The sequence below is a fragment of the Calidris pugnax genome, unplaced genomic scaffold, assembly GCF_001431845.1.
Source record: "Calidris pugnax isolate Ruff unplaced genomic scaffold, ASM143184v1 scaffold56, whole genome shotgun sequence".
NCBI classification, from domain to species: Eukaryota; Metazoa; Chordata; class Aves; order Charadriiformes; family Scolopacidae; genus Calidris; species Calidris pugnax.
Window position 1 is genome coordinate 17,561,568 of NW_015090839.1, and position 25,030 is coordinate 17,586,597.

General features: G+C 39.0%; 1 protein-coding gene across 2 annotated transcripts in view; it reads right to left on the minus strand.

The window, feature by feature from the left end:
- Positions 1 to 25,030, minus strand: part of MAP3K9 (mitogen-activated protein kinase kinase kinase 9) — a 55,223-nt gene that overhangs the window by 11,360 nt on the left and 18,833 nt on the right. For both annotated transcript variants that reach the window (XR_001412024.1, XM_014941922.1), the window contains exons 2-9: positions 22,723 to 22,903; positions 15,210 to 15,358; positions 11,411 to 11,586; positions 9,172 to 9,412; positions 7,912 to 8,034; positions 7,014 to 7,167; positions 1,991 to 2,103; positions 656 to 1,471 (exon numbers count right to left, since the gene is read on the minus strand). Coding sequence is in view for 1 of the 2 variants with exons in the window: in XM_014941922.1 (XP_014797408.1) it covers positions 656 to 1,471; positions 1,991 to 2,103; positions 7,014 to 7,167; positions 7,912 to 8,034; positions 9,172 to 9,412; positions 11,411 to 11,586; positions 15,210 to 15,358; positions 22,723 to 22,903 (1,953 nt within the window). In the remaining variant the exon portion in view is untranslated. The remainder of the gene's footprint in view (positions 1 to 655; positions 1,472 to 1,990; positions 2,104 to 7,013; positions 7,168 to 7,911; positions 8,035 to 9,171; positions 9,413 to 11,410; positions 11,587 to 15,209; positions 15,359 to 22,722; positions 22,904 to 25,030) is intronic.

A 25,030-nucleotide genomic window follows, 5' to 3' on the forward strand; every position in this document is an offset into this window, starting at 1 on the left:
ACAGGCAACCTCACATTTTGTTTTACCATTGGGAAAAGTCTAATTAAAATCAGATTTTAATTTATTATTCTAGTCTTTTTTTTTTTTTTTCCTCTGAATTACTAGGGCAAGAAAACAGGAAAGTATTTTTGAAGTTATCAAGTCACAGCCACCCCTAAAGACTGCAGCAGTGAGAACACTACCTACCCAGGAAGATCCCTCTTGCTTGCAAAGGAATAAGAGCAACAGTGGCATATCCCCAAACTGTGTTAAAGATCTAGTTTTCACTGCCTTAAAGATCAAAAATTACTTTGAAAGTGTAACAGCAATACAAAAATGTGTATAAAGGCAATGGAGATGGAGTTCCTTGAGGAACTCCTAAAAATGTGCATTATTTGTACTTTGGTACCATCTTTGTCTAAGAAACAATACGATGCTCTGCCTCACAGCGCAGGGGAGCAGAGAGAGTTCAGTTTCTTAGCGCAGAGATGCAGAACAGAGACCATTACTGCATTATTCTGTTCATTATTTGTGTAAAGACAACATCCAAAAGCTCTTCTTGTGGGCTGGCCATCACAATGGAGGCTGCAGAAGTAACGCATTTACTTCCTACCAAGTAATTATACTGTTTGGGTCTTTATTCTGAAGGGGAAAAGGAAGAAGGCTGAAAACCTACCTGCTCCCAGTGCTCCAGTTAAACAGCTACTGGAAGGGCATCCACTGGTTGGGCACCCATTGACAACTAGTCCATTCCCTTTGATGGCCCCATCAGAAGGTGTGCGCCTGTGCCCGCTTTGCTGGGTGTGGGAAGAGAGCGTCACGTGTGTGGGGGTCAGGGACTGGTTGGGGTCTTGTTTGAACCTCTCAATCTGGACATTGACTAGCGGGTTGGTAATGGCTGGCAAGGGAGCCTTGACTGTCACCGGGCTGACGGGCATTTCATACACCACAATCTCATCACTGTCTGAGCGCAGCAGGGACCGGGTGGAATTACATTCGGAAATGGAAGACAGGGAAAGAAGGGTGAGGGATGTGGATGGCTCGCCTAGCAACAACATGGGATCCTCCTTCTTGAAGATCTTTCGGGAAGGTGGACTAGTGCTCCTGCGCGGGCGCCCAGCTCGCTGGAATATGCTGTCACGCTTCTTCTTCTCTTCCTTGGGTGCCTCTGGCTCCTCCTCAATCAGCAGCTGACACTTCCCTGCTTCTAACAGGTCAAAGCCCAGGCCTGCAGCAGCCAGCACTGCTCCACAGCCAAGCAACGCAACCTCGCATCGCTTGTGGTGGGAGCCACTACGTTTGAGGCTGTTGGTGGGTGTCAGCTGCGGGGTACTAGTAGCAGAGTTCACAGGGGTGGACTCCTCATTGGCATCACTAGAAGGACCATCCCAGTCTTCATTCTTCTGAAATGGGATGCAGAGGTATGACTGATTGTGCCCTGGCGAAGGGTGCACTTTGCCCTCCCCATTGAGACATTCGCTGTCTTCATCATCTGGAAAGCAAATGAAAAGAGACTTTGCGTGGCTGTAACACTTCCACTGGCAAATTTAGCTGTCTTACAAAAATAGGCTTTTCCTCAGAAGATGCAACTGTCCTCATTGCAAGCATCAATCACCACCTGCCAAATACTCACAGTCTATTGTCTCCAAAGCAGATAGGCCGAGGAAAGTAGCTGGAAACACTATCAAAGTGGAAGAAATTAGTGACACTTTAATCTATTTGGGATCAATTGCACAACAGCATTTCAGAAGCAATCTACACCTCAGTTACTTCTAGAGTAAATTTACATCTTGGGGAGTAAGGAGCAAAAGGTAGGAAAATTAGAAGGATCTCTCCTTGCAGGTGAAGGTGTAACCATGCTGCACATCTAAATATCATTAACAGGAAAGGAGCTGAGAGGTAGCACGGAGCTAGAGGGGAAATAAAATAGGTGGAGGTCAGGAAAGGAAACATTCATTCAAACATGAAGGAAAGTGGGGATGAGAATACAAAGTCCAGGGAATTTCTTTACCTATCTCTGCTAAGCTGGTGAATCCTGGAAAAGCAGGCGCAGTTCTCTGGATCTTCCCAAGGTTCGGTGCACTGGATGACCACTGTTTGTATCCTTCTACCAGAGCTTTCAGACTGAAATAGTAGAAAGATGGGACAAAATGTACCATGCTCACAACCAATTTTCATTCCCCTCTTCTATATTCTCTATTGTTCTGCTTAGGGTATCCACCTTAATTACACAGATGTGAAGTCGTCCCATAGCAAGACATTTTGCAACATCTTAAAATATAAAAAAGGTCAAAAAGTCCCTCTCATTTGTTAAACCATGGCAGTCAATAGACCTTTGCTGATAACCAACAGCTATGAATGCAGAATAATAGAAAGCACAACAAAAAAATCAGATTTTCTTTTTAAACCAAGGCAAATTTAGCATGGCAGGTAAAAAATGAAGTGCTCAGCAGAAGGAGGGGAAAAAATATCTTCAAAAGCATTTCCATGTGAAATACTAATGAACAATGGAAGTCAAAGATCACTCACTGGAACAATAATATGCTAACGTCACTGTAACAGCAAAGTCATGCCTCTATACTATAAAGCCCAGTATTTCTCCTTTAAAGAAAACACTCCATTGAAATACAGAGAGTTAAAAGTATAAGTTCTAGATTATGGAAAAATAGGTAACTAAAATCATAAATCACGTCATTGTCTCTTTTACTTCCAGAAAAAAAAAACCACAGCCCACAGAAACAAACAAGTCAAAAACCCCAAACCAAATCCCCAAACACTCCATTGAAATACAGAGAGTTAAAAGTATAAGTTCTAGATTATGGAAAAATAGGTAACTAAAATCATAAATCACGTCATTGTCTCTTTTACTTCCAGAAAAAAAAAACCACAGCCCACAGAAACAAACAAGTCAAAAACCCCAAACCAAATCCCCAAACACTCCATTGAAATACAGAGAGTTAAAAGTATAAATTCTAGATTATGGAAAGATAGGTAACTAAAATCATAAATCAACATCATTGTCTCTTTTACTTCCAGAAAAAAACCCCCAAAGTCCACAGAAACAAACAGGTCAAAAACCCCAAACCAAATCCCCATTTTGATATCACCTGCATTTAAAGGTATGTCACCAGACACCTGAGCTTATTAGTAGTCCCTATTCATAGGTATTCATTACCTTCATCCTATTTTTCCCCAGACTACTTGCATGACATCAGAAACATCTTTAGTAAGCAGCACAACCCGCTGACATATCAACACCCAGAAAAGTTTTACTGTTCAGTTATCAACATACTTCTTATTGAAAGAAAACTTAGGAGATGAGACATCTTCCAGCTCTGTTACTAACTGGCCTTGTTCTTTGATAAGACATGCAATTCATTACAATCCTTCCCTCACAGAGAAAGGAGGATATGAGCATATAGAAGTTGTTGCTCATGATCCTTAATTTCCACCAGAATCACTCTGCATTTCTGAAACGGCTTCCATTGCTGGATTTCAAAGTTTTATTATCTCAAGGGTTTTTTGCCTTGGTATGTATTTTTCCTCTATTCTCTACCTGAGATGCCCTACTCATCACCAAAGTATATTGCTATAGCAAGGTCACAAGGTCTAAGCTTGATTCAGCACTTGTTCAGTTGGTCGATGACCATGCTTTAGGTATTACACTAAAAGTATCCCGTGCAGTTCTCAGCTGTCTTGAAAGTCCATCATTTTCCCCCCATTAACCATTCTGGCACATGCAGCACCCTGCTATGAACCTGCAACCAGACAGCTGAATCCTACTTGTCAATACAGACAACCAGATGGTTTTACAACAGAGATGCAATTCAGTGTGTCAGTCTGTTCTGATCTGCTTCCTCCATACTATGCTCAGCTACGTAACACAACCCACCAAATAATGTATGTTGTACCTAAATTATCCATGTGTACAACATACACAGTTAGGATAAATACCGTAAGTAGAGCAGCACATTAAGGGAAAGTTGGTGGGTGAAAATGAACCATGTTAGCAGTGTGATTACCTCCAAAAGTAAACGGTGAAGCTCTTATGAGTAGACAGCTACTGGGGAGGGGGAGATTTCCACGGAGCTGGGAAAACATATACTATGCTCTCTATATGCAGAGATAGCAAAGTGGTAAGTGGTAGGCAGCAGTAATCTTCAGTTTAGCCTTCACTTTACAGTCACAGTTATCTTAAGGGTCTTGGGAATTGCCCCTTATTGTACAGCAGGACACATCAGCTTAGTTTGCTTCCTTAAGACTTCTCAGAGCAATCATCCCTTGCAAAAGTCACATTAAAGATTTGCTGTTACTGAAAAAGCACAGCTCAATCTGAACAGAAAGATAAATAGCTACCAGAATAATTTCAAGACCTGCTACATTTGCTTTAAGGTTATAAAATATTTATCCTTCCCTTTTATTTTTTGCTCCTTCTCTCTCCCAAATTACAAGCAGACCCCGAAGACGTGTGCGGAGGATAGCTACACAACCTCTTAATTAGACAGTACTGCTCATTTGAAAACAATTCAAAACATGCTGACTTAAGAGTATGCTCCTACTACAGCAGTATTGTCTGTTACTGCTCCAAGGAAAAGAACAACTGGAATGATTTAAAAGCACTAGCAGCAAAACTATCTATTTCAGTTACCAGCATGGCAATTCAGGACCCTGAAGACTTCTTACCTGTAATCTACTTAGATTAAATGACAGGAAGGCTATTACTCTGCCTGTTTTATTAAGGTTGAATTACTTCTCTGTTGCCTTTTCCTATTGGGAAGTCAAAAATACCTCTCTTTAGAACTGATAAGGTGACAAGTCTCAGAAAATTGCAAAAAAAACCAAACTTCACTACAACTCTAAGATGGCACCTCTGGTGTCTTAATACCATTCTGTAACACCATGTTGAGGCATTAATACAATACTGTCATATTGCATATGTGAATAAAAAGTGTCTGTTCCAAGGCTCACCCCTATGTAGCTTGCAAGATTTTAAGCACTAACTGCTAAAGGACTATGACTATCCCACATCCAGTATCACCTTCCGTAAAATCAGTAACTTACCCATACCAGAGTAACTCTGAGATTAATCAATGCCAAGTTTAAAGACAATTAATATTTCACCATATATCCTTCAGAATATATCACATGATCACAACTGAACTGTCATAATGCTAGCCCAACATAAAGCTTCATCCAGTCTCCACAATTCAGCACAAGAACCTTCTGCTGCTGTTCCCATTCCTTATGCTCAAAGATAAATGCAGAAGGGTGAATAATCACTGTATAACCTTTTAATGACTGCCTTTACTTGATATTAATTATAGGTCAGTTTACTCATGCTAGAGAATTTCACTGCAATTCCCACTGCACGTCTTGCCTAAATTTGGAATTACCTCCTGTGCAGAACACACGGAAAATGACAAAAAAGATGAATCTTCATGTTCCCTTGATCACAGAGTCATGTAAGCAAGTGGAATAGCAGCACTGCTGCTACCAGAGCGATGTCATGGAGAAGACTTAAACTGAACTTTTCTATCCTAAGTTTAGGTCTTAACTTTACTCCAATTTTAATCCCCCTACCTCTAAAGCTAGAATTAAAAAACACCAAAGATAGCAAGCACTCTACCTTTTGAGTCACTAATGTTTACTGCAACTCTGCTCCCTTGAAATTAAAGTCTGCAGTCTGGCATGATCTCAGCAAGAAGCAGTACTTCATTGTATGTTAATCACACTGCCCTCTCGGCAAAACTATCGTATTATGACACCCTGCAAAACACCACAGCTGTATTGAGTCTCCCTGGAAAAGGTGATGAATACTATAGAACATCTCCGTTGTAGAGAGAACAGGACAGTTTTAAAAGCAAGCATAGTTACCAAGCAACTCCTTTCCAGCTGTCTGTGCCCAAAAGCAATTTAGTGCTTCAGACTGCACAGTAATGAAGAGAAAACTGAAGAGCCTTATTCCCAGAATTCTAAGAACATGATTTCAAAGCAGAAGTGTTTTTCTATCAGCTTCAGTGATGTCCTGCCCTTTTATATAATTAATGACTGGAAAGTGTGACAACTATTTTAATTCTGTAGAATGATATACTTCATCTATAGAACAGGTGAAGTATAGGCAGCAAAGAAGCTTCCTCCACATTGCCCTGTTACATGTCAAGAGTACCTTTGAGGGAGAACATATTTTAACGTCACTAGAACACTTGGATTCAGGCCCTTTTGCAGAGGACAGCAATTCTGACACATTATATAAACGTCTATTTTCCAGGAATGTCACACCTGAGCACATAATATTAAAGATAAATTATAACCAGTTATTTCATTTTCCCTGCTTACAAATATGGCAAGAGTCAAACTATCAATTTAGCAGGCAAAAAAGCTTCAAACTCCCAATAAAAATCACAAGGCATTCAAACCTCTTAGAAAATCAAAATATTCCTATGCTTAAAGCATGATCCATTGGAGTTCTGGTGTGGATAATCCACACACTCACAAAAAACAAAGCCACAGAACAAGAATCTATAGAAACAGAGGTAAAACCTGTATCTCTACAAAAATCACTTTCAGGATGTATTCACTTAGCATACGTGTCCTTTTCAAAAGCCCAAAGAAAAGATATTTGCCTGGCTCTACCAGATACTTTTTAAATAATAGGATTTAAGACAACAAAAAGCATAGCTGAGGATTGTAAAGAGAAGTAGCTTCAGATATGATATGAAGCTACAGAAAGTTGAGCCTGAAAATAAAGAAAAGCTACTAGAGAAAATCTGTCAGAGCTAGGAAGTTATACTGCTTCCAAATATATCTAACAAGGTAAAGCAGACAGTGAAAGCACCAGTGCTGAAGGGACTGACTAACAAGGGGCTGAATGCAATGCAGTTTTGTAATCTGTTCTGAATCCCTGACTTCTCCGGTAAGGCAAATAAGTTTGGAAGCAGAAAAGTGTTTCCAAGAGGATAGGCAAACCTCCTGTGAGCCAGATCATAACCAGTTCCAGAACCTGGAAACCAGTCTGGTTCCAGGCCCTCTCTTACCTCTCTTCGCCTGCACCTAGCTCCTTGTGACAAAGTGAGCTCGGTCCCCAAGTGCGTCCCTTTTTCTTCTGGCCTCTCTTCTCTTCCTCCTCTCCTTCCTCCTTTGGAAGGACTGAGCTTCGTCCCCACGTTTTACTGCTTTCAGCAGGAGTCACTTCACAAGTGGGAAGAACAGTGGAAAATGGGAAAGAAAAACAGATATACAAATTAAAGAATTTGTTCCACAGCAACATAAAGAATAAAATATAGGCTGGAACAGGAATAGTAATGAAAACATCCACTAAGGCCTCTTTCCCATAATTCTAGCCATTTATGAACACAGATCTAATAACCATATCCCTTCAAAATCAGTAGAGATAGACTTTACAGCTTTATGCCATCACTGTTTCTCTATCAGAACTGCCAGTTTGATACCAGACATACAAACACCATGACATCCAATACAAACACTACACATTCAGTACCATCCCTTCCATACTTCTAATACATGCTTGTCTGCCTAGTTCTCTTTTTTTATGTGAACCCCCTGTATTTCTTTCCTTCCAACAGTAACTTAATCCACTTCAATAATGTTTCACAGATCTATTCTGCAAGTTAGTATTTTTAAAAATTAACTTGTACACTTAAGGAATGTATTTTCTATACAATCAAATAGCAATATTTCAAGAAAGTGAGTAAGTAAAGGTTTGGTCTCCAAAGAAAGTGATACTGTCCCCCATCACCAACACCAACATTTTTCTCTCTAAATGCATACGTGCAGGGCATAAGGCAAACATGTTAGTATTTTTTAATTTTTTTATTTATTTTTACAGTCCTGTCCTAGATATAGAATCTTGGCATCTTACCACGCTGACAGACTGCACATTTCCCAAATTCAATACTACATTGAGCTCCTTACACTGTATGGCCCTGAGTCTGGGAATAATGGTAGGACTTGCAGGGGGGCTGGAGCAGCTACTGATCAAGCTTTTCCTTTTATCCATCGTTGGAGAAGCCTGCACAGTGAATTTATGCTGGAAATCTGTTTACCAAAAGAAAAAAAACAAAACAAAACACAAGAGGAAAGACACCATTAAACTTCTTCTTTTTAATATAAGAAAAAAGAAACAATAATTTATGGTAACTTTCAAAGAGTGCAATTTACAGGATCTAAGTAGAAATGAAGTGATACAGCTAATTGCCACCCCCTCGTTGTATATGCAGTTATTTCAGCACAAAGATGTGCGCTCACACTCATGAAGATATATCTTCTCAGTATATGTATGAGATACATACACACATAAATCCTCATGTGTTGACTGACATTTATGCCAAATTTATTCCTATATAAACTCCTTTCACCTTATCTCTCAGTTTCTTAAGCTAAGCAAAACCACCAGCAATAGGTGTTTACAGGCCTAAAGAAAGGCATAGTTAACATGCACTTTTTATCATCATTGCTCTTCTGAACAGCCAATCTCGCTCAGAAAACAAAGAATATAATGTAAGCCATAATCCTTGAGGTAATGAGCCTTAGGTGATTTATAAAACCCACACTTCTGTTCTTTTACAAATTTGGATCACCATGCAGAATCCACAGCAGAAATGCTAAGGATTCAGTATTTCTGAAAATCATTATCTTCACTCTTAAGAGCAACTTCCCTGACACCTCACCAATATCTAACACTTCTTCCAGAAGGGTGGTATTAGAGGTCACTTGTGTATTAGTATGAGTTCACATATGAATTAGCAATGTAGGGCTGTACTCTCACAGCTATCAATGTGTTTTCAGTGATTTTTAGATTCCTGCACTAAGAATGGTTGCTGCAGCATTATGTAAAATATTCCTAGAGCAAGAACATCTATAATTTTTTGTATATCTTTTATTAAACTGATCATTTTCAGTATTAACATGTTAAATTGCAACACCAACATTTTTTTGAACTATATACAGCCACAGATTAACAAACATGTAGTATCTCAAATTAATTTCTGGCCTTCATACTTGGAACTTTGGGGAACGGTAGCCACAAGAGCATCAAACTTAGTTTCCTGATAGCAAAGAGGCATGTTTTTCCCAAAGTACGTCCAATACTTTTTAAGGCCAAAGTATAAGTAGAAAGGAGCTACCAAAGCTACAGGTTCACCTGTTCTGATTCACCTGACACATGTCACCAACCTGAAGGCAGGCTGATATGGTTGCCATCTTTTAACTTGAGCCGGCTCCTCTTGAATTTCCCCATGCGTTTCTTCACCCGAGGCTTCTCCTGACAGAGCTGGTGGATGATGATGTTGAGCTCCCTTTCCAGGATGTCAATCTCACGTTCCGCCAGCTCCTGTTCCCGCCTTCGTAGCAACTCCTCATGGTTCTTCTGTTCAACAGCAGCACGAGTCAGCTCTTCTTCCCATGTGCGCAGCTCCTGCGGAGAGATAAGAAAGGAGAAATACCTTGTTACCTGTGGGTTAAGACTAACATCACCTATTCAGAAGATACAGCAGCAATGATTTGTGCTCACAGCACTGCTAGCACCACCGTTTAAAGGCTCAGTTGAAAGCCAAAAGCCTAAAACAATCCTCAAGAACTTCTATGCTTGCCATTCAAGGCCCTTCCTATTGGTATTAAAATTTGGACATCAGCACTTGTGAGACCACACCTGGAATCCTGTGTCCAGTTCTGGGCCCTCCAGTACAAGAAAGGAATGTACGTAGTAGAGAGAGTGCCATGAAGATGATTCTCTCCTATAAGGAAGGGTTGAGAGCGATGAGATTGTTTATCCTATCAAAGAGAAGGCTTGGCTGGGGGGGAAGGAGGATCTTATCATTGTATATAAAACCTGAAGGAAGGGTGTAAAGAAGAGAGCCAGGCTCTTTTCAGCAGTGCCAAGTGACAGGACAAGAGGCAATGGGCCCATGCTGAAACACAGGAGATTCCCTCTGAACACCTTTTTACTGTGAGCATTACTAAGCACTGGCACAGGTTGCCCAGCGAGGTTGTGGAGTCTCCATCCTTGGAGACAATCAAAAGCCATCTGGACATGGTCCTGGGCAACTGCCTCTAGGTGGTCCTGCCTGAGAAAGGGAGTTGGATGACATGACCTCTGGAAGTTCCTCCAACTTTAGCCATTCTGTGAGTCTGTGAAAAGGCACCAAATCCTAAATTCAGTGTCATGAGAAAACATGCTGGATATCTGACATGAATGTGTCTGTAAGAGCGACTGGAGAGTCCCATGCATTTGGGAACCTGTTTTGGAAGATTTATTCGTAACATTGAACAGAATTAAACCTTCTTTCCTTTTCACTAAGTACCTATATTAACTTCATTATTGACTTCAACTGTTTAAAAATAACCTTGCCATCTCATGCATCATAAAATAGCAAATCACAGAGCTCTAACATCAAAAAGAATGAAGAAAACATCACCAGGAGGTCATTCCCATCATTTTCCACCAAGCATGGCTGCTCCTTAGGCATAAAGATGCATAATGCAAACTTTTCAATCTTTCCCTTGTTGACAAAATGAATCAACTGAAATTGTCCTTGAGATCTTAAACCGTCTTCTCACTGCACTCCTCTCACCACAAGGACAAAATAATTCAGCACTCAGAATAATTATCTCCAGCTGGCTAATTCCACTGCAGAAGGTAAAAACTGAAGAATTCAACTTAAACTTCAGATAGACTATCAACAGATTTTAGTTTAGATTTTTAAATTTTTTTAATAATGTCATTGTTACCTCTCTCACCACCACAGAGGTTTGGTACATTTTACTCATGAGGTGAACAGGATATAAAATTCTCTTTCTTCATTTCTACAAAGGAATAAAGTACTCAAGACCTGAGGGCAGTCTAGCTATTCCTTTTATTCCTGCTAGCATTTTTGTTTCCTGATATTTACCCAGATGGACTTCAATTATAACAGTTATTGGACCATTCCCCTGGTAGCACTAATGTTTATTATCATCTGTCCAATTTGGCTGTGCTCAAAAGCTGGTAAACACAAACCTGACAGAACCAAAGCTGTAATGCCAGCTAGAGTGTGTATGCTGAAACTACCCCTCCTACTTTTAACTATTAACAGTTATCATCAGGCTTCTCAATTAAGATGCTAACAGTGAAATAGTTATCAGATACATTAAACAATGAAGACAACTCATAATGAGTTTACACGGTGTACAATGGCAGCTCAAATAAAGTATTAGGAAGAGTAGCAGCTCAGGATACAGATATTTCTTTTACTCATGATTCTGCTCTTGTGTGTGTATTATAACCTGCCATTGATTTGGGGACTTATTACATGCTCCAGTAAAGCACATACAAAATTAACTCTGGGATGCACTGAACAATTATCCCTGCTTGAATTATGAAACAGGAAAATTGTAATCCAGAGAGCACAAGCATGGAATGTTTTTTTCTACTTACCTTTTCTTTGGCTCTGAGCTGATCAAACATCTCCTGGATCTCTTGTTTCCAGTCTTCCTGCAGGGAGTGGAAGGAATCTTTGGGCATTTCAAAGAAACCAGACTCTTCTATGGCGGTGAGATGGTCTAGGATACTGGCAAAGGAAGGTCGTGAATGTGGGTCAGGGTTCCAACAATCTAGAATAGGACAAAGACAAGCAACTGTTAAGCATCTCTTAATATGGAGATTTGAGAGGATGAGTAGTACTTTACTGATCCCCAGTGGCTAAGAGTGGCAAACACACTATCTGTGTCACCCCATCTTTCCCTTTTCCCATTTGAATTGACCATTGTCTGATCTTAAGTCAAGCATGGAATTCATATTTTCACGCTTATATAATAGCCAACATCACTTAAGATCTTGAACTACCTGGTCTTTAAAAGTTCTACCGCAATAATATGCCAAGTGAAATAGAGGTTTACTAATTTTGTAACTAAGAAAGTTACATTTTCAAGCAAATATTAAAAAAACCATAAATAACTTCCTTAAATATTTTACTTTAAGTTGTATATGCTCTCGGAGCGGAGACACAATGCAAGACTCTTGCGAACAGTTCTTTTATCACACTCACACTGCAGAGTTACAGCCACACTGCAGAAGAACATCTATCAGAGTTCTTTCTAATGCCAAACTCTAATATTAAGCTGAGTCATTATGAATCTCTTCCATGAACTGAAAAATCTTTCCTGCAAAGCAGACTGGGCATAATTTGACTGAAAATAAGAGATTCAAGTAAATAATGACATCAAATAAGTGCATTTGGAGTTTTCTTATTTTTAAGGGTTCTTTTTTATTATTTGAGACACAACTGTTTGATCGGGCTTTTTTCTTTTGCTTTTAAGAGAAATCACAGATAAACAAGCTTTTTCATTTACAATCTAATGCAATGACATACTCAATTACAGAGCAGAATTTAAAGTACTCATCTTACCACGTGAGGCAACTCAACTAGCAACAGTACAAAAAGGTACTCCTTTCACACTGATGGGAATTGAACATTGAAAACAGAAATGGAAATAGAAAACAGTATGAAGTAACACCTCAAGCTACGAAATCATTAAGAATGTGTTTTTTAAAATGCATTAAGTCAAAATGCTTGACTTAGCAATGCTTTTGAATAGGAAATTCTTACTTATTCAGTCCTTCCTCTTACTTCAACCTTATTTCTACTCCTGCAGAAAACATCACTTTCTTATTCTATACTGTCCCATACTGGCACATACACAGATTCTTATTCAACAAGTATCCTTATTCTCTTTACTACTGCTAGACTCCTGCACGCCAAAATTTGAGAAGAACCGAACAGAAAAACTTAGCATTCAAGTATACTTCTAGGGCATATAGCTTTCATGCATGAATGGAAGAAACTAACACGAGTCTCTCTCAAATGCTCATACTATCATTCCTCTAAATGGTTACAGAATTTAAGACATGTATTACTGTAGCACGAGGCAAGAGTTATAAAAAGACTATAAAGTTTCCTAGACCTTACAGTTGGAAAAAAGAAAATATTCTTAAAAAAATATTGGTGTTGTCCTAAAGACATTTATTCACCAGTTTTGTGGACTGATATACACCAAGGAGCAGTTGTAATTAAAAATAAATAACACTTCACAAAATCTGTGCAACTGCTGAGGCTTGGTTTTGCAGGTCTTTTACCTTGATTTTAGTGTTACTGAGATTTTGCATTTGGGAGCTTTGGTTTCAAAACGTTGGTTTTGGTATCAAAACGTTGTTATTTAAGCATCTGATCAGGTTCCAGGAGGCGTAAGCCAGAACACATTCGTGTTTATGGATTTCAAATTGCTTCTCTTCTCAAGACAGGGAACTGAGGGTGTTAAAGAGTGCTCTGAAGGTCCCCTGCTGCTGACCAATTAGTAGCAATGGGTGATACAGCTGGATTGTCAGTGCCATAATCCCTGTCTCTTTACCCCAGGTTTTAAGCATGGCAAAGCAAACACGACCCAAAGTAAAACAAAATGCTGCAGCCAGCCAAACGCATGAGTGAGTGAACAGGATAACTATGCAGGTGGCCCGTGGCTTTCATTTTCCCAGGCCTAGATCTGCCATTATTTGCACTAATGAGGACAGTTGTAACATACAAGCCTTTTCTGTGAAGAGGGAAAGTTCAGCTTTGTTGTCTCAGTGAAGACCACCAGGGCAGTAATTCAAACGTAAAAGCAGCATTAGGGGAACAAGAGTTCACCCGAGATGTGAAACAGCCTGCTTGAAAAACAGTTTTGGTGAAGGGGCAAGGAAGTAATTGTTTTCTTGTTCCCTTCTTCCCCCTCTAGATGGAGAAGCCAAGCGTCCCAAAGCCATGTGGGTGCTCACCCCTGCGCTGCCGGGTTCAAGCACAGGCCATGTGTCTCTACCTGACTTTCCCAATAGAGGGCATTATCTTTAATCCCAGCAGCAGACACCTCGCTTATATTTAAGAAATCCAGGCTCCTTGTTTTAGGGAACCATGTCAAAATAAACTGCTCTGGCACAACACTGAGCTAGTAGTTCCATTAAGTCTTTCAGACGCAGTTTCTTGCTTTGTGTTGCTTCCAAGCTACTACACCTGCACCTCTCCTGCTGTTTACCACCCTGTAAGATATTTCTTTTTTAGCACAACAGTGCGTGAACCTTTCAGATGCAGTTTCTTGCTTTATGTTGCTTCCAAGCTGCATCTCTGCTGCTGTTTACCATCCCGTAAAATATTTCTTTTTTAGCACAACAGTGCGTGAAATTTTCTGCTTTAATTTACCTGAAGCCTGTAACCTACAGAAAAGACCAGAGAAATGCAAAAGTATTCTAAAATCAGAGAAATCCATCAAAAACATTTTCTTGCGTGAACCGAATTCCTTTCTTGGGGCTAAAAACACCATCAGAGGCCACAAAATGTCAGTTCTATGTTCAGACTCATTCTTTGCTGATTAAGACTATAAAACGTGTTTGATTTCTTTTTACCTGTTTTTCTTTCTGCCAGATAGGTATAAAAATGTTTAGTACACATAAGCACCTGGAAATCCTTCGGAATAGGGGCTCTGAATAAAACACTAAAGGTACTACTGTGAGAGAGGGAAGGAAGAAGGAACAACTGAAGCTCAGGAGATATGCAAGTACTTCAACAGCCAGCAGAGCAGGTCACATCAGTGCACCCCAAAAGCTACCTCACAGCATCCTTTTTAATACTACTACAGCTCGGATGACAAATTCCTACATTTCTTTCCTCCATATGTAGCCCACCTTGGGCATGAACTATTTCCACACACAAAGCAGAAAATCACATCATTCTGACTGAGAATTTGAGTTGTTTTCAAATGTCAAAGCCACATGTAAGCCCTCTCTCTGAAATGTCAGTAGGATAACGTTTCATTCCAAATCAATCTGTCACTACCTAGCAAGATGTTCAAGCTACGGATTTGAAAACAAGTTGAAAACTTCAAACTAGACCAAAATAGGTGGTTTTGGTATTGACGAGTCTTCACTACTAGAAAACAACAAGCTAGATGATGAGAGCAATAGCCCTCGTTTTCCTGTAAAGCCAAATGATAAAAAATGCCAAGGAAATCTCTTTCATGTACTCCTCTTGTTATAGGGTAACTGTCAAAGCACACAGACAGCCAAATGTGGCTCTCATTAACAACTTGCACCACTGAATAAAGCCATTTGAGATATCTGTGCTCTTAGGTGTCAAAACCAACACAAGGAGACAATGCTCAACAGCACTCTAGAAACAGCACAAGCCATACTCACCCCACAGCTGGCTTACCTTCCATGAGTTTGGCAAAAGGCTCTGGACACGTGGAAGGGATTGGAAGGGCGAGTTTATTCATGGCAACACCGTATGCTACTGCAAGACCATCAATTCCTCGGAAGGGTACTTCTCCTGTTAACAGTTCCCAAAGCAGCACACCGTAACTACCAGGAAGAAACGAAAAAAGAGAACAGCTGTTTGACTTCAACACATTCTTTGTTAAGCAAGAAGAAAGTACCTGAACCCGTCAGGGTGAGTCTGCTACTCTGATGAAATGCCAGTTTTCTGGACAACCTCATCACGGTTGCCAAGCTGGTGAAGTGACTTGTTTTATCTGCTTTTTCAAATTAGATTGAACTAAAATGCCATTTTTGGGCAAAAATAATTTTCTCTCTGGAACTGGGAACAATCTGAAAAACATTAACGTAGATCTTCAAACTAATTTAGCAAATTTCAAACCAGAACCTGGTGAAACTCTCAGAAATGTGAAGGAGGGTTGTTTGGTGGATTGTGATTTTCAGAATTAAGTGAAAAATACTCCTTCAGAGTTAAGTTGTCTTAAGATATTCTATGAAATGTTAACTATGAAGTTACAGAAACAGTTGCAGGACCGTTCTCCTCCCAGGTATATGACAAACAACACATCCTCAGAATATTCTCTCTGCTTCTCGGAAACCTGAGCCAGAGTCAGTTTCTTTATGCTTTGTGACCCAACAGTTTTTTCTTCCATTGATCTTACTCTCTTCTGAATCCATTTACTGTCCACTAAATTCTGTGGTAGTGAGTTCCACAAATTTAATGATGCATTGCCAAAAAATACTTCCGTGTGTTTGTTTTGAGCTTGTCACTTGGTAATTTCATTTGCTTCCCTGTAGCTCTCTTCAACAGAAGGAAGAATGAACATATGTCCCCTATTAGCTCCTTTCATGCGATCCATGATTTCACAGGCTCCCACTACATCCTGCCTAGATCATCTTCTTTCCAGCCCCAAAATTCTGATCTAGCTAAATCCCAATCTAGTTACTCTCCTGAACAGAAGGCATTTCATATCTTTCACTGACCTTGACATCTTCTGTACAACCTAATTCTATTTAAATCTTTTCTGTTGGAATGACCAAAATCACATAAAATTTTAAAGAGATGAGAGAGGCACAGTATTTCCTGTTTTTATTCTTTATTTCTTTTCTATTAAATTTTAATTTGCCACTTGGCTTTCTGAGTCCTTATGAAATAAGCTAGGCTACCCACAGTAACTCCAGTATCTTTACTGAATCATAACAGTAAAATTTAGAGCCCATAACCGTACATGTGAAATTCTCCCATGGGTACTACTTTGCATTTATTACCCTTTCATCTACTTTACCATTCAATGTAGTAAAACTTTTCCTCACCTCTCTGCGGTAGATTAATTTTTCTTATCGTGAATAATATGGTATCATCAACAAATGTTATGTAACCATTTATTGCTTTTTCAAATCAGTTATGAGTATGTTCAACACAGAATTCCCCACCAATAAAACTGATTTTTTCTTTTAATAATTAAGAATTGACTAAGGGATGGGAAACAGATTGGTCCTCTTTTCCCACACCAATTTACTTTCTTGAAAAGCTTTTGACAAAAGATTTTGTTGAAAGCATTTATAAATCCAAATATGGTATAAGCAATCTTACCACTTCTCCACAAACTCAGTAACTCCTTCAAGAACTTTTGTTCTTGAATACGATCTGAAGATACGATTTCTTTCTACAAAAGTTGACTCTTCCCTAGATCTGCTAATATGTCCAACAGCTCCCCACTCTTTAGTGCTGTTTCTACCATTTAGAAGAACTGAAAATCAGACTTGCCAATCCTCAGGAAGCTCTTAAGACCTGTCATCATGTTTGCCGCCTTCCATTTCTCTAGTATTAAGGCAGCTTTAAGCAACAGATTACACAGCAGGGCTATTAACTCAGTTGGCTCTCATGTGCCCATAGAAATCTTGGTTGCTATTATAAATGTCAGCAATTTGTTACTGTTCCTTTTATCAGTCAGCTTTACCACTTCTGTGGGCAGTACTTCAGTATGAGATATCCTCCAGCTTGGCTCCCTTAAAGAGAGATTTTCAGCTTAAAAAGCCCCTCTTTGCTCCATTCTAGCAGACACAAGTCACTAAGTTTTTTCTGCTATGACCTTACCTTCTTTGCACTCTTCCATCTTGGGCTGTATGTTCTCCTGCAGGGTTCTCACCCTGCATTTGAAAGCAATTTATTTGGTTTTATGCTCTTTGCAAGACTCCCCTCAAAACCCTTTCAATCCTCGAGTGTTTTATATTCAACTTTCCAGTACTTAAATCCACACCTTATTTTTCTTATTTCAATACAGGTTCAACTTTTTGAAGGGTATCTTCCAGTAGCCTCTTCTATACCATCTTTTGCACTCATTTGAAGTCTTTCCTATGCATTCACTCTGAACGTTGCATGTTCCCTTTTTCTTGTTTTTACACAAATTTCCTCAGTGTTGTCGTTAGTCTCCTTGAGATTAAGCACTACAGCAATGGACTCATTTTTCTTAATTACTCTTCCAAAGATCCTGATTCTATGTATTTTGACCATGATCATATTGCACAATTTGGAAGGTCTCCTAAACACACTGAGAAACCAAATGAAAACCTGCTTCTCCTCCTAAAAGCTCCCTGCTCTGTGAAACAGTCATTTCTGAAGCTAAAAGATTAAACTCTTCCTGTTTCAAAGCAACAATTGCCCTATCCATTTGGGAGTAATCAAAATTTTCATTATCACAATCTGTACTCTTGCAATCTCCTCTCCACCCCACCATATCTTTAACATTCCTTGTAACTTCTACCACCTTAGTTGGACAGTCTTACTACTACTTTTCCTATTTAGATATGGAATTTCAGTCACTAACACAGCTAGTTTACTTTATTAATGAAACTCTCATATTTCTTCACCCAGACAATCTTTTGCATTTTTCCTATGTAATTCATACTTTTGGTATTATAATAATTTATTATTTCTTTCCAACAAGGTTCTCAATTTCTTACTGTCTCAAAAGCCTCATTTGAAAAAAAAAAAATCAGAAGTTTAAGGATCTTCCATTTTCTTTTTGGCCTCCTAGGATTAATACGACACTCAAAGAAAATGAATACTGGACTGAATATATATTTGGCCTGCCTAAATCTGATAGATCATTTATGTTACTCTTCAGTTTGGATGCAACTGTTGATATTAAAAGGTAGGAAAAACTACCAAAGAATTGTGTTTACCACTTATTTGGATATTAGACACTTCTCTTAACGGGATGGTTAGGAAAGGACTATTGATGTGCCCAAAGCATTTCTTCCTCAGGGTTTTGTTTGGTTTTTGTGTTTTGTTTTTTTTTTTTAAAAAGACAAAGGAATGGACAGATTGGTGTTTCTTCTAACGTGACACTAGAAATATATATTGCAGGAAAGGTCACTGTTTCTGACAAGACTGAATGCCACCTCTTCCTCATGTAATTACAGACCATTCCTGAGAATACTGCTGCCACAGAACTAGGGAAACATTGCTTTGTGGTATTTGAACAACAATCATCCCAAGTGATTACACAGCAAGAGAAGTGCTGAACAGAGTGTTTTCCATTAACTCTCAAGCAGGGGATTGGGAATTACAAAGAAAAAAAAACGCCAGAGACAGAAGAGATTTAAACAAAAAAGAACATAGGAAGAAAGAATCAAGAGCCTCTTGTCATTCTCAACAGGGAGGAAGAAAAACTGATGCAAGCTATTTTTTCCAGCACCCAGTAGTAATTTTTGGACTTTAATTACAAAATTAACCATGTGATACAGACCATGCTTCCAAGTCAACTGACACTTATATGAATAATTAACCATCTCCCAGTGATGCAGTAATCTCTTAAGCCATTTAACATCAGGTTCAATCTTACACACTGGATTTTCAGGGAGAGGGAGGCTGGAGGTCTGCAGGATTTCACATGTGATTTTGCCACCTCCCTTGTAAGTCTGTGAACTTAGAAAAAAAAAAAAAACAGTAAAGTTCTTCTCACTGTTATTTTTCAATGGCATTTGAAAAACAGGTTTGTCTTATCCATCTCCCTAGGTTCAGCACGTTCCATAAGAAAGGAACTATCAGCCCAACAAAGAGATCCCAGAAACAGAAACTAGAATATTGCTTTTGTTAAGAAAAAAATTTCATTACATTTTAATGGCTATTAACAGTTAGAATTTTGCATGTTATCAGACTGGCAGTTCCAGAGATGGCATTTCCTGCTTATTTCATAACAGTCTGAAGCGTGCATTTCTCCTATATGAGCTTCTACCAATATTGCTAGTCAACACTTATCTGCCAGGTACTGAAGTCTTGCCAATGCTTCATTACACACAGAAGACTACAGAAGCCTGCAAGCAGCTAGCTGTGGATGGAAGTGCTTGCCAACACTTAATTCAAATGAAATATTCAAATGACTGAAGTTCCTACACCCACCACTGAAAGCCTGAAACATCCTGATCTGCTAATCAGATGGTTTTAGGTAGTTCTGGTATTCCTTTGCTAAATGAAAATTAAATTCCTAATTGTTTCACTGGTCTCAAAGTAGATACACCTTGAAAGCATCTAAAATAAGGAACATGAGGATCTCAGGTGAAGGTTGTATGGTGGCTTAATGTTCTGCATACCGATCATATTGACAACATGATTGTCTGTTAAGCAGCACAAGTCAAACATGAAATGTGTGGCAAACAAGAAATACATTTAAGCAGTTAAAATGACAGGGAAACTTGAATTACGTGCCCACTAACATTAGCTTGCTGTACAGTACTGGATAAGCTGCAAGAGCTGTGCTTCAACTTCACCCCTGTAAATCCAAAGCAAATACATAACTCTCCTCTCAAATACATAAATAGATTTACAGGAACTGACATATTTAAATAAAACCATGGCTTCTTTGTTATCTGTCTAGCATAAGAACAAGGTTTCTGGTGTATATCTAAAGCTTGTGGGTGCAGCACAGCAAAATTCAAAGCAACAAATTTTCACTAGCAAGATGTACTAAGTGCTGTTATTAGCAACAAGCTTTACAGTGGCCCAGACACTGGTGACAGACACCAGTGTGTGCCAAACCTCCTTTAGAGTGAGACAAAAAAAAAAACCAAACAGATTGAGATTTTTAAAATGGAGCTTGATACATGTTTTCAAAGGAATTGCATGAAGCAGTTATTTATGACAAGATAAGACTGACTCAGGAAATTTCGGTCCTGGCAAGCACCTTCTTCAGCATCTTTACCTGTTTGTGCAGCAAGAACACAAGTAGAACGAGATTCTTGTTAAAAGGCAGGGCATCAATTCAGTATTATTCTAATAAGCTTTAGAGAAAAGGTGTTGAAATAAAAGGGTTTGTGAATGTTAGAGACAGCCGACTGTGTTGATGCCACAGGCTAACTGGAAGTTCGTCAGACAAAACTCCCTCGACTCCAGTGATTAACCAAGAGGTTGAAGTGGACAAGAGGAAGGGCAAGTCTAATAGGACAAAAAAGTTCCTCCTGTTAAGAGTTTCAAGTTGCATCCTTGGGTGGGGACAGGATTTATTACACATACCCATGACTGCTTTTGTAAAACCTAGTGCTTACAGTCATTGACACACTGGTAGTGACCTCACTGGCAAGTATTTGTCCTCTGCATTCATGCCTCAAACACCATGCTCTTTTCAGCTTATTTAACTATGACTCAAAGTTTTGGCCACCAGAGAGGGCAGGCTTGTTTGGAGCCAGTATAACAGCTCTCTTAATGGTGATAACCCTCTGTTTAAGGGAGAGCATTGAGATGAACTCAACCTGTTTTCAAGGGAGGACTGGTAACTGTATAAAGATAAAGTGATGAGGGAATCTTAAATAGAAATAAAGTATTTTGAAAAACTAACCAAATAAGGACTGTATATAACTTAATTAAGTTCTGAAGTGAATCATAGTCCTTAAGTCAATGATCAAACTGGCATTTTTGCATAGGTATAGGAGGCACTTGAGATACCTTCATGAAAATTACCAACTGAGCTATTAAGTCTTCTCTTTTTTAAAAAGAGGTCATAGTGGTACAGAACATCTACTGATCTGTTCACGGCATGCCTGGATTAGTAAAGTTACAATCACAGGGAAACTGCTCCCCTCTTCCCTTCTCCCTCAGGTTACCCTTAAAGGCCACTCCTGGCACTGTTTGAGGAGAGAGCAAATTGAGGTTTGAGCTTGACAAGCTGTGTACAAACCGGTACTGTCATCATGTGCACAGAAAAGGTGCACAGCCTTGGGGTTCTCATTTCTGCCAGACTTCATTCAGAATAAGAGCCTGGTTCTTGCTCAATTTGTCTTGGATGAACTACAGAGTCTACCACATTTAGAGTCAGAATTTTATTCACACTATTAATGTGCAAAATACAAGTTCACAGGCTTACCACAAAGCAATACATTATCTATTCAGAAGAGCTGGATAAGGAAAATGAAAATCCCCACACCAGATCTCTGCCATAGCAGCCAGATAATTCTGCCAGCTGGGATATTTCTTTATCCTGACAGATTTCACAGCCTGCATGCGCTTGTGTGGGAGCGGTACTGGCCAGCAACAGAATCTTACTGCTCTAAAGACAAAGTCACCCTGACATTTCAATAGCTCTCTCCCCACAGGAAAAACAAAATTACGTTTACTTCATCTGTTTCAGATGTTCAGTACTAATTTTATGTCCCACAGCATCCAGAAAAGTCACTGTTGTAGAGCTATTTACTGAATTGTGGATTTACCAATTCACCTTCTGGTCATATTCTAACTCAATTTCTGGGAGTCATGGCTGACTCTTACACTCCTCCCCATCAAAGCGGCTCCTGCTCTCAAAAAACCCAGTGCATGAATGGAATAAATACTGTATATATGCAAATTACTACTCATGGATTACATACTCAGATGGACTTAGAGAAGAGATTTATTATTTTATGTGAAAGACTAGAAGGGAGAAAATAACATGTAAGATTACTATGAAAGGGAAAAACATTGTGTTCAGGGTGAAACCGCATGCGGACTCCAATTAGGTACAGTGTGTTTGTGTACATATACATCAGTGACAGGTTACTACCAAAACATAAAATGATGTTACTGTTGACAAAACAGTAAAACAAGTAGTACTTTACAGATTGGTTTACAGCCTTATGGCCTTTAAATATGTCAGCCAATAGCCAAATACGCACAAAAAGTTTTAAATACAGCAGAGGGAATCAGGATTTATGAATCCTAGGACAATCCGAATGTAAATTTATCAAACCACAAAAACTTAGAGGCATGCAGGAGCTGGTCCACCACTTTCTGCAGTAAAAAAATCTTTACAATACAAAGTAGTCTGACAGCCTGACAGATGGAAAGCTGGTGGATAAAGTTTGCTTAAGGCCCAAATTTTACTATTTGGTTCAGCATTAGTCATTCTTAAACATAAAAGAGGTTTCCTGTCAGGTCTAGTTACTCTGTAGTATCCAATCACTTAATGCCAAATCAATACCTCCACACATCGCTGCCTTTGGAGAACATGGAGGAGCGGATGACCTCAGGAGCCATCCAGGCATATGTCCCAGCTGCGCTCATTTTGGTAGTTTTATGCCATTCCCTGGCCAAGCCGAAATCCGTGATCTTCAATATCTTGTTGCTCAGATCTCCATTTTCCACCTTTTCGAGTATCAGTACTGGAGAAAAGGGAGGGGGGGAAATAAAAGGTATGCAGAGTAAAGCTAGTATTAATGCAGAAATGATCCTCCTGGAGATCTCCCAAGTTTCAAGATTCTCCCTGACTTTTAGTCATTCAAACATACCACACCGTTAGAAGTTATTTCAAGCTGATCCCTTCATTTGACAAGTGAACAGCTGTCTAGCAAATAACTTCAAATTTTTTCAAAATGCCAAGCCCCAGATAACAAATAGATAATAACGTAATTATACAATATAGTGCCTAATGTCATTCTGTATAATAATTCTCTGCTAAGAGGAAGTGAACCACTGTAACTTCTAGAAATCCAGATAAGGGAAGACATTTCCTAATTAATCCTCTCTCAGCAAGCCAGTAATAGCATCTTTTTCTTGAACTGCTTAGAGGACTCTTTTTTTAAATCCAGACACACACAGGCTGGATATACCCTTCATGTAAACGTGTTAGAAGTGGAAGCTCTATGTATGCTTATTTATTTTTTTTAAAGTCACAATTAAAAAAAAGATAATTGATGATTCGTAGTAACATGCCCAATTTAAGACTTCATATACACCACCGTGTTACAGACTCCCTCCCCCATGATTATGAAACTATTTTTTTTAGTTAAGCTGTCGAAGTTTCTACTGTGTTCCAGTGGCAAAGAAGTCTGTACTGAAGAACTTAACAAAACCTTGAGGCAGAACTCAAGAATGCTCTGCTATAAGGCACGTATTCCTCTTTACCCAGAAAGATGCACTGTCACACCACTGTGAAATGAGTGTAAACCAGATGGCAGAAGCATCCACTATGCTTTAGCAGCACCTCATTATCCTCTTTCTTTACCTTAAAGTGACCACACAAGTTGCATCAGCAATGTAAGGTCAAGCAACAGAATAGGCCATTAGAACTTGCATAACTAACATAGCCATAAGCCTGTGAAATTGCTCTAAATTAAAAAGACACAAAGAAAAAATATTTGTATAATCATTAGTCCAATGACTTCACAAGCAACAGGCATCAAAGCCACTAACACACCATCATTTTGCAGCTACTCACCTTTTAATGTCATTAGACACAGGTTCTTAGAAAACAAGAGGTTTTTTCCCTTTTATGTATGTGTGTTAATTGCAACAAAAAAAAAGCAGCAAACAGAAAACTCAAACCCACAACCAATCGTGGATCACAACAAAACCTATAAAAGCATTGCAAAACTTACAGTACATATAAAAATCATCTTCAGGACCATTTTTAGCAGCCCACGAAAAAACTCAAGTATCAGTTTCAAGCACACAGAGGGTATTTTGGGGAAAAAATATTTAAAAACTCATTCTCATACTTCCCTCCAATAACCAACCAAAATGGGATTTCCCATGAAATAAAAGCCAAAAGTGTTATTTGAAGCCTCCTGCATTACAAGTGATACACATTTAAATGTTAAAATACTGCATTTACTTTTATTAAACAAACTGCCTGTTCTCTGAAAATTAAAAAAGTTAATAATCAGCTACCCTTTCTACAAGGCTTCAAAACTCAGAAAATACTACTTCATTAGAAGATTTTTGCAGTCCAACTCAAGTTGTGAATGCACTAGACACGATAAAGCTCTTGGTTCTTGCTTCTTTTGCGAAATTCCTCTCTAACACTACTGAAAGCTCCATTTTCCTAATTGTAAAGGAAAGAAGAGTTTGAGGCCTAGAGTTACTATTTTCTTCATTTGGGCAAAAGTGTATGTTTTTGTAAAGCCACACTTCAGAACAGAACCACCACAAGAAACAAAGGTACAGAAGGTGGGTTCCTTTGTGCCTCTTATAGTAAGCCTAACTTTTCCCCCTTCTTTCTGGCAGATGAGAACTGCTAAAAGAAATTTGCCAACAAGTCGCTTTTAGATTGCAAGAGTGAAAAACTTCCTAGAACATACATGCTAAGTTTCTGCTTTTAACATGTACCCACTCTGCCTAAAGAACTGGCAGAATAATAAAACCTAATTTTAAATTTAAATACAGAAAAAAATAGACATACAAGAGAGCATGGGTTTGGGTTTTTTTTTTTGTTGGGTTTTTTTTTTTTGCTTCCCTCTGTAAGCACAACGAGCAAATTTGTTGTTCTCAAGGCAGATCATATTCTATCT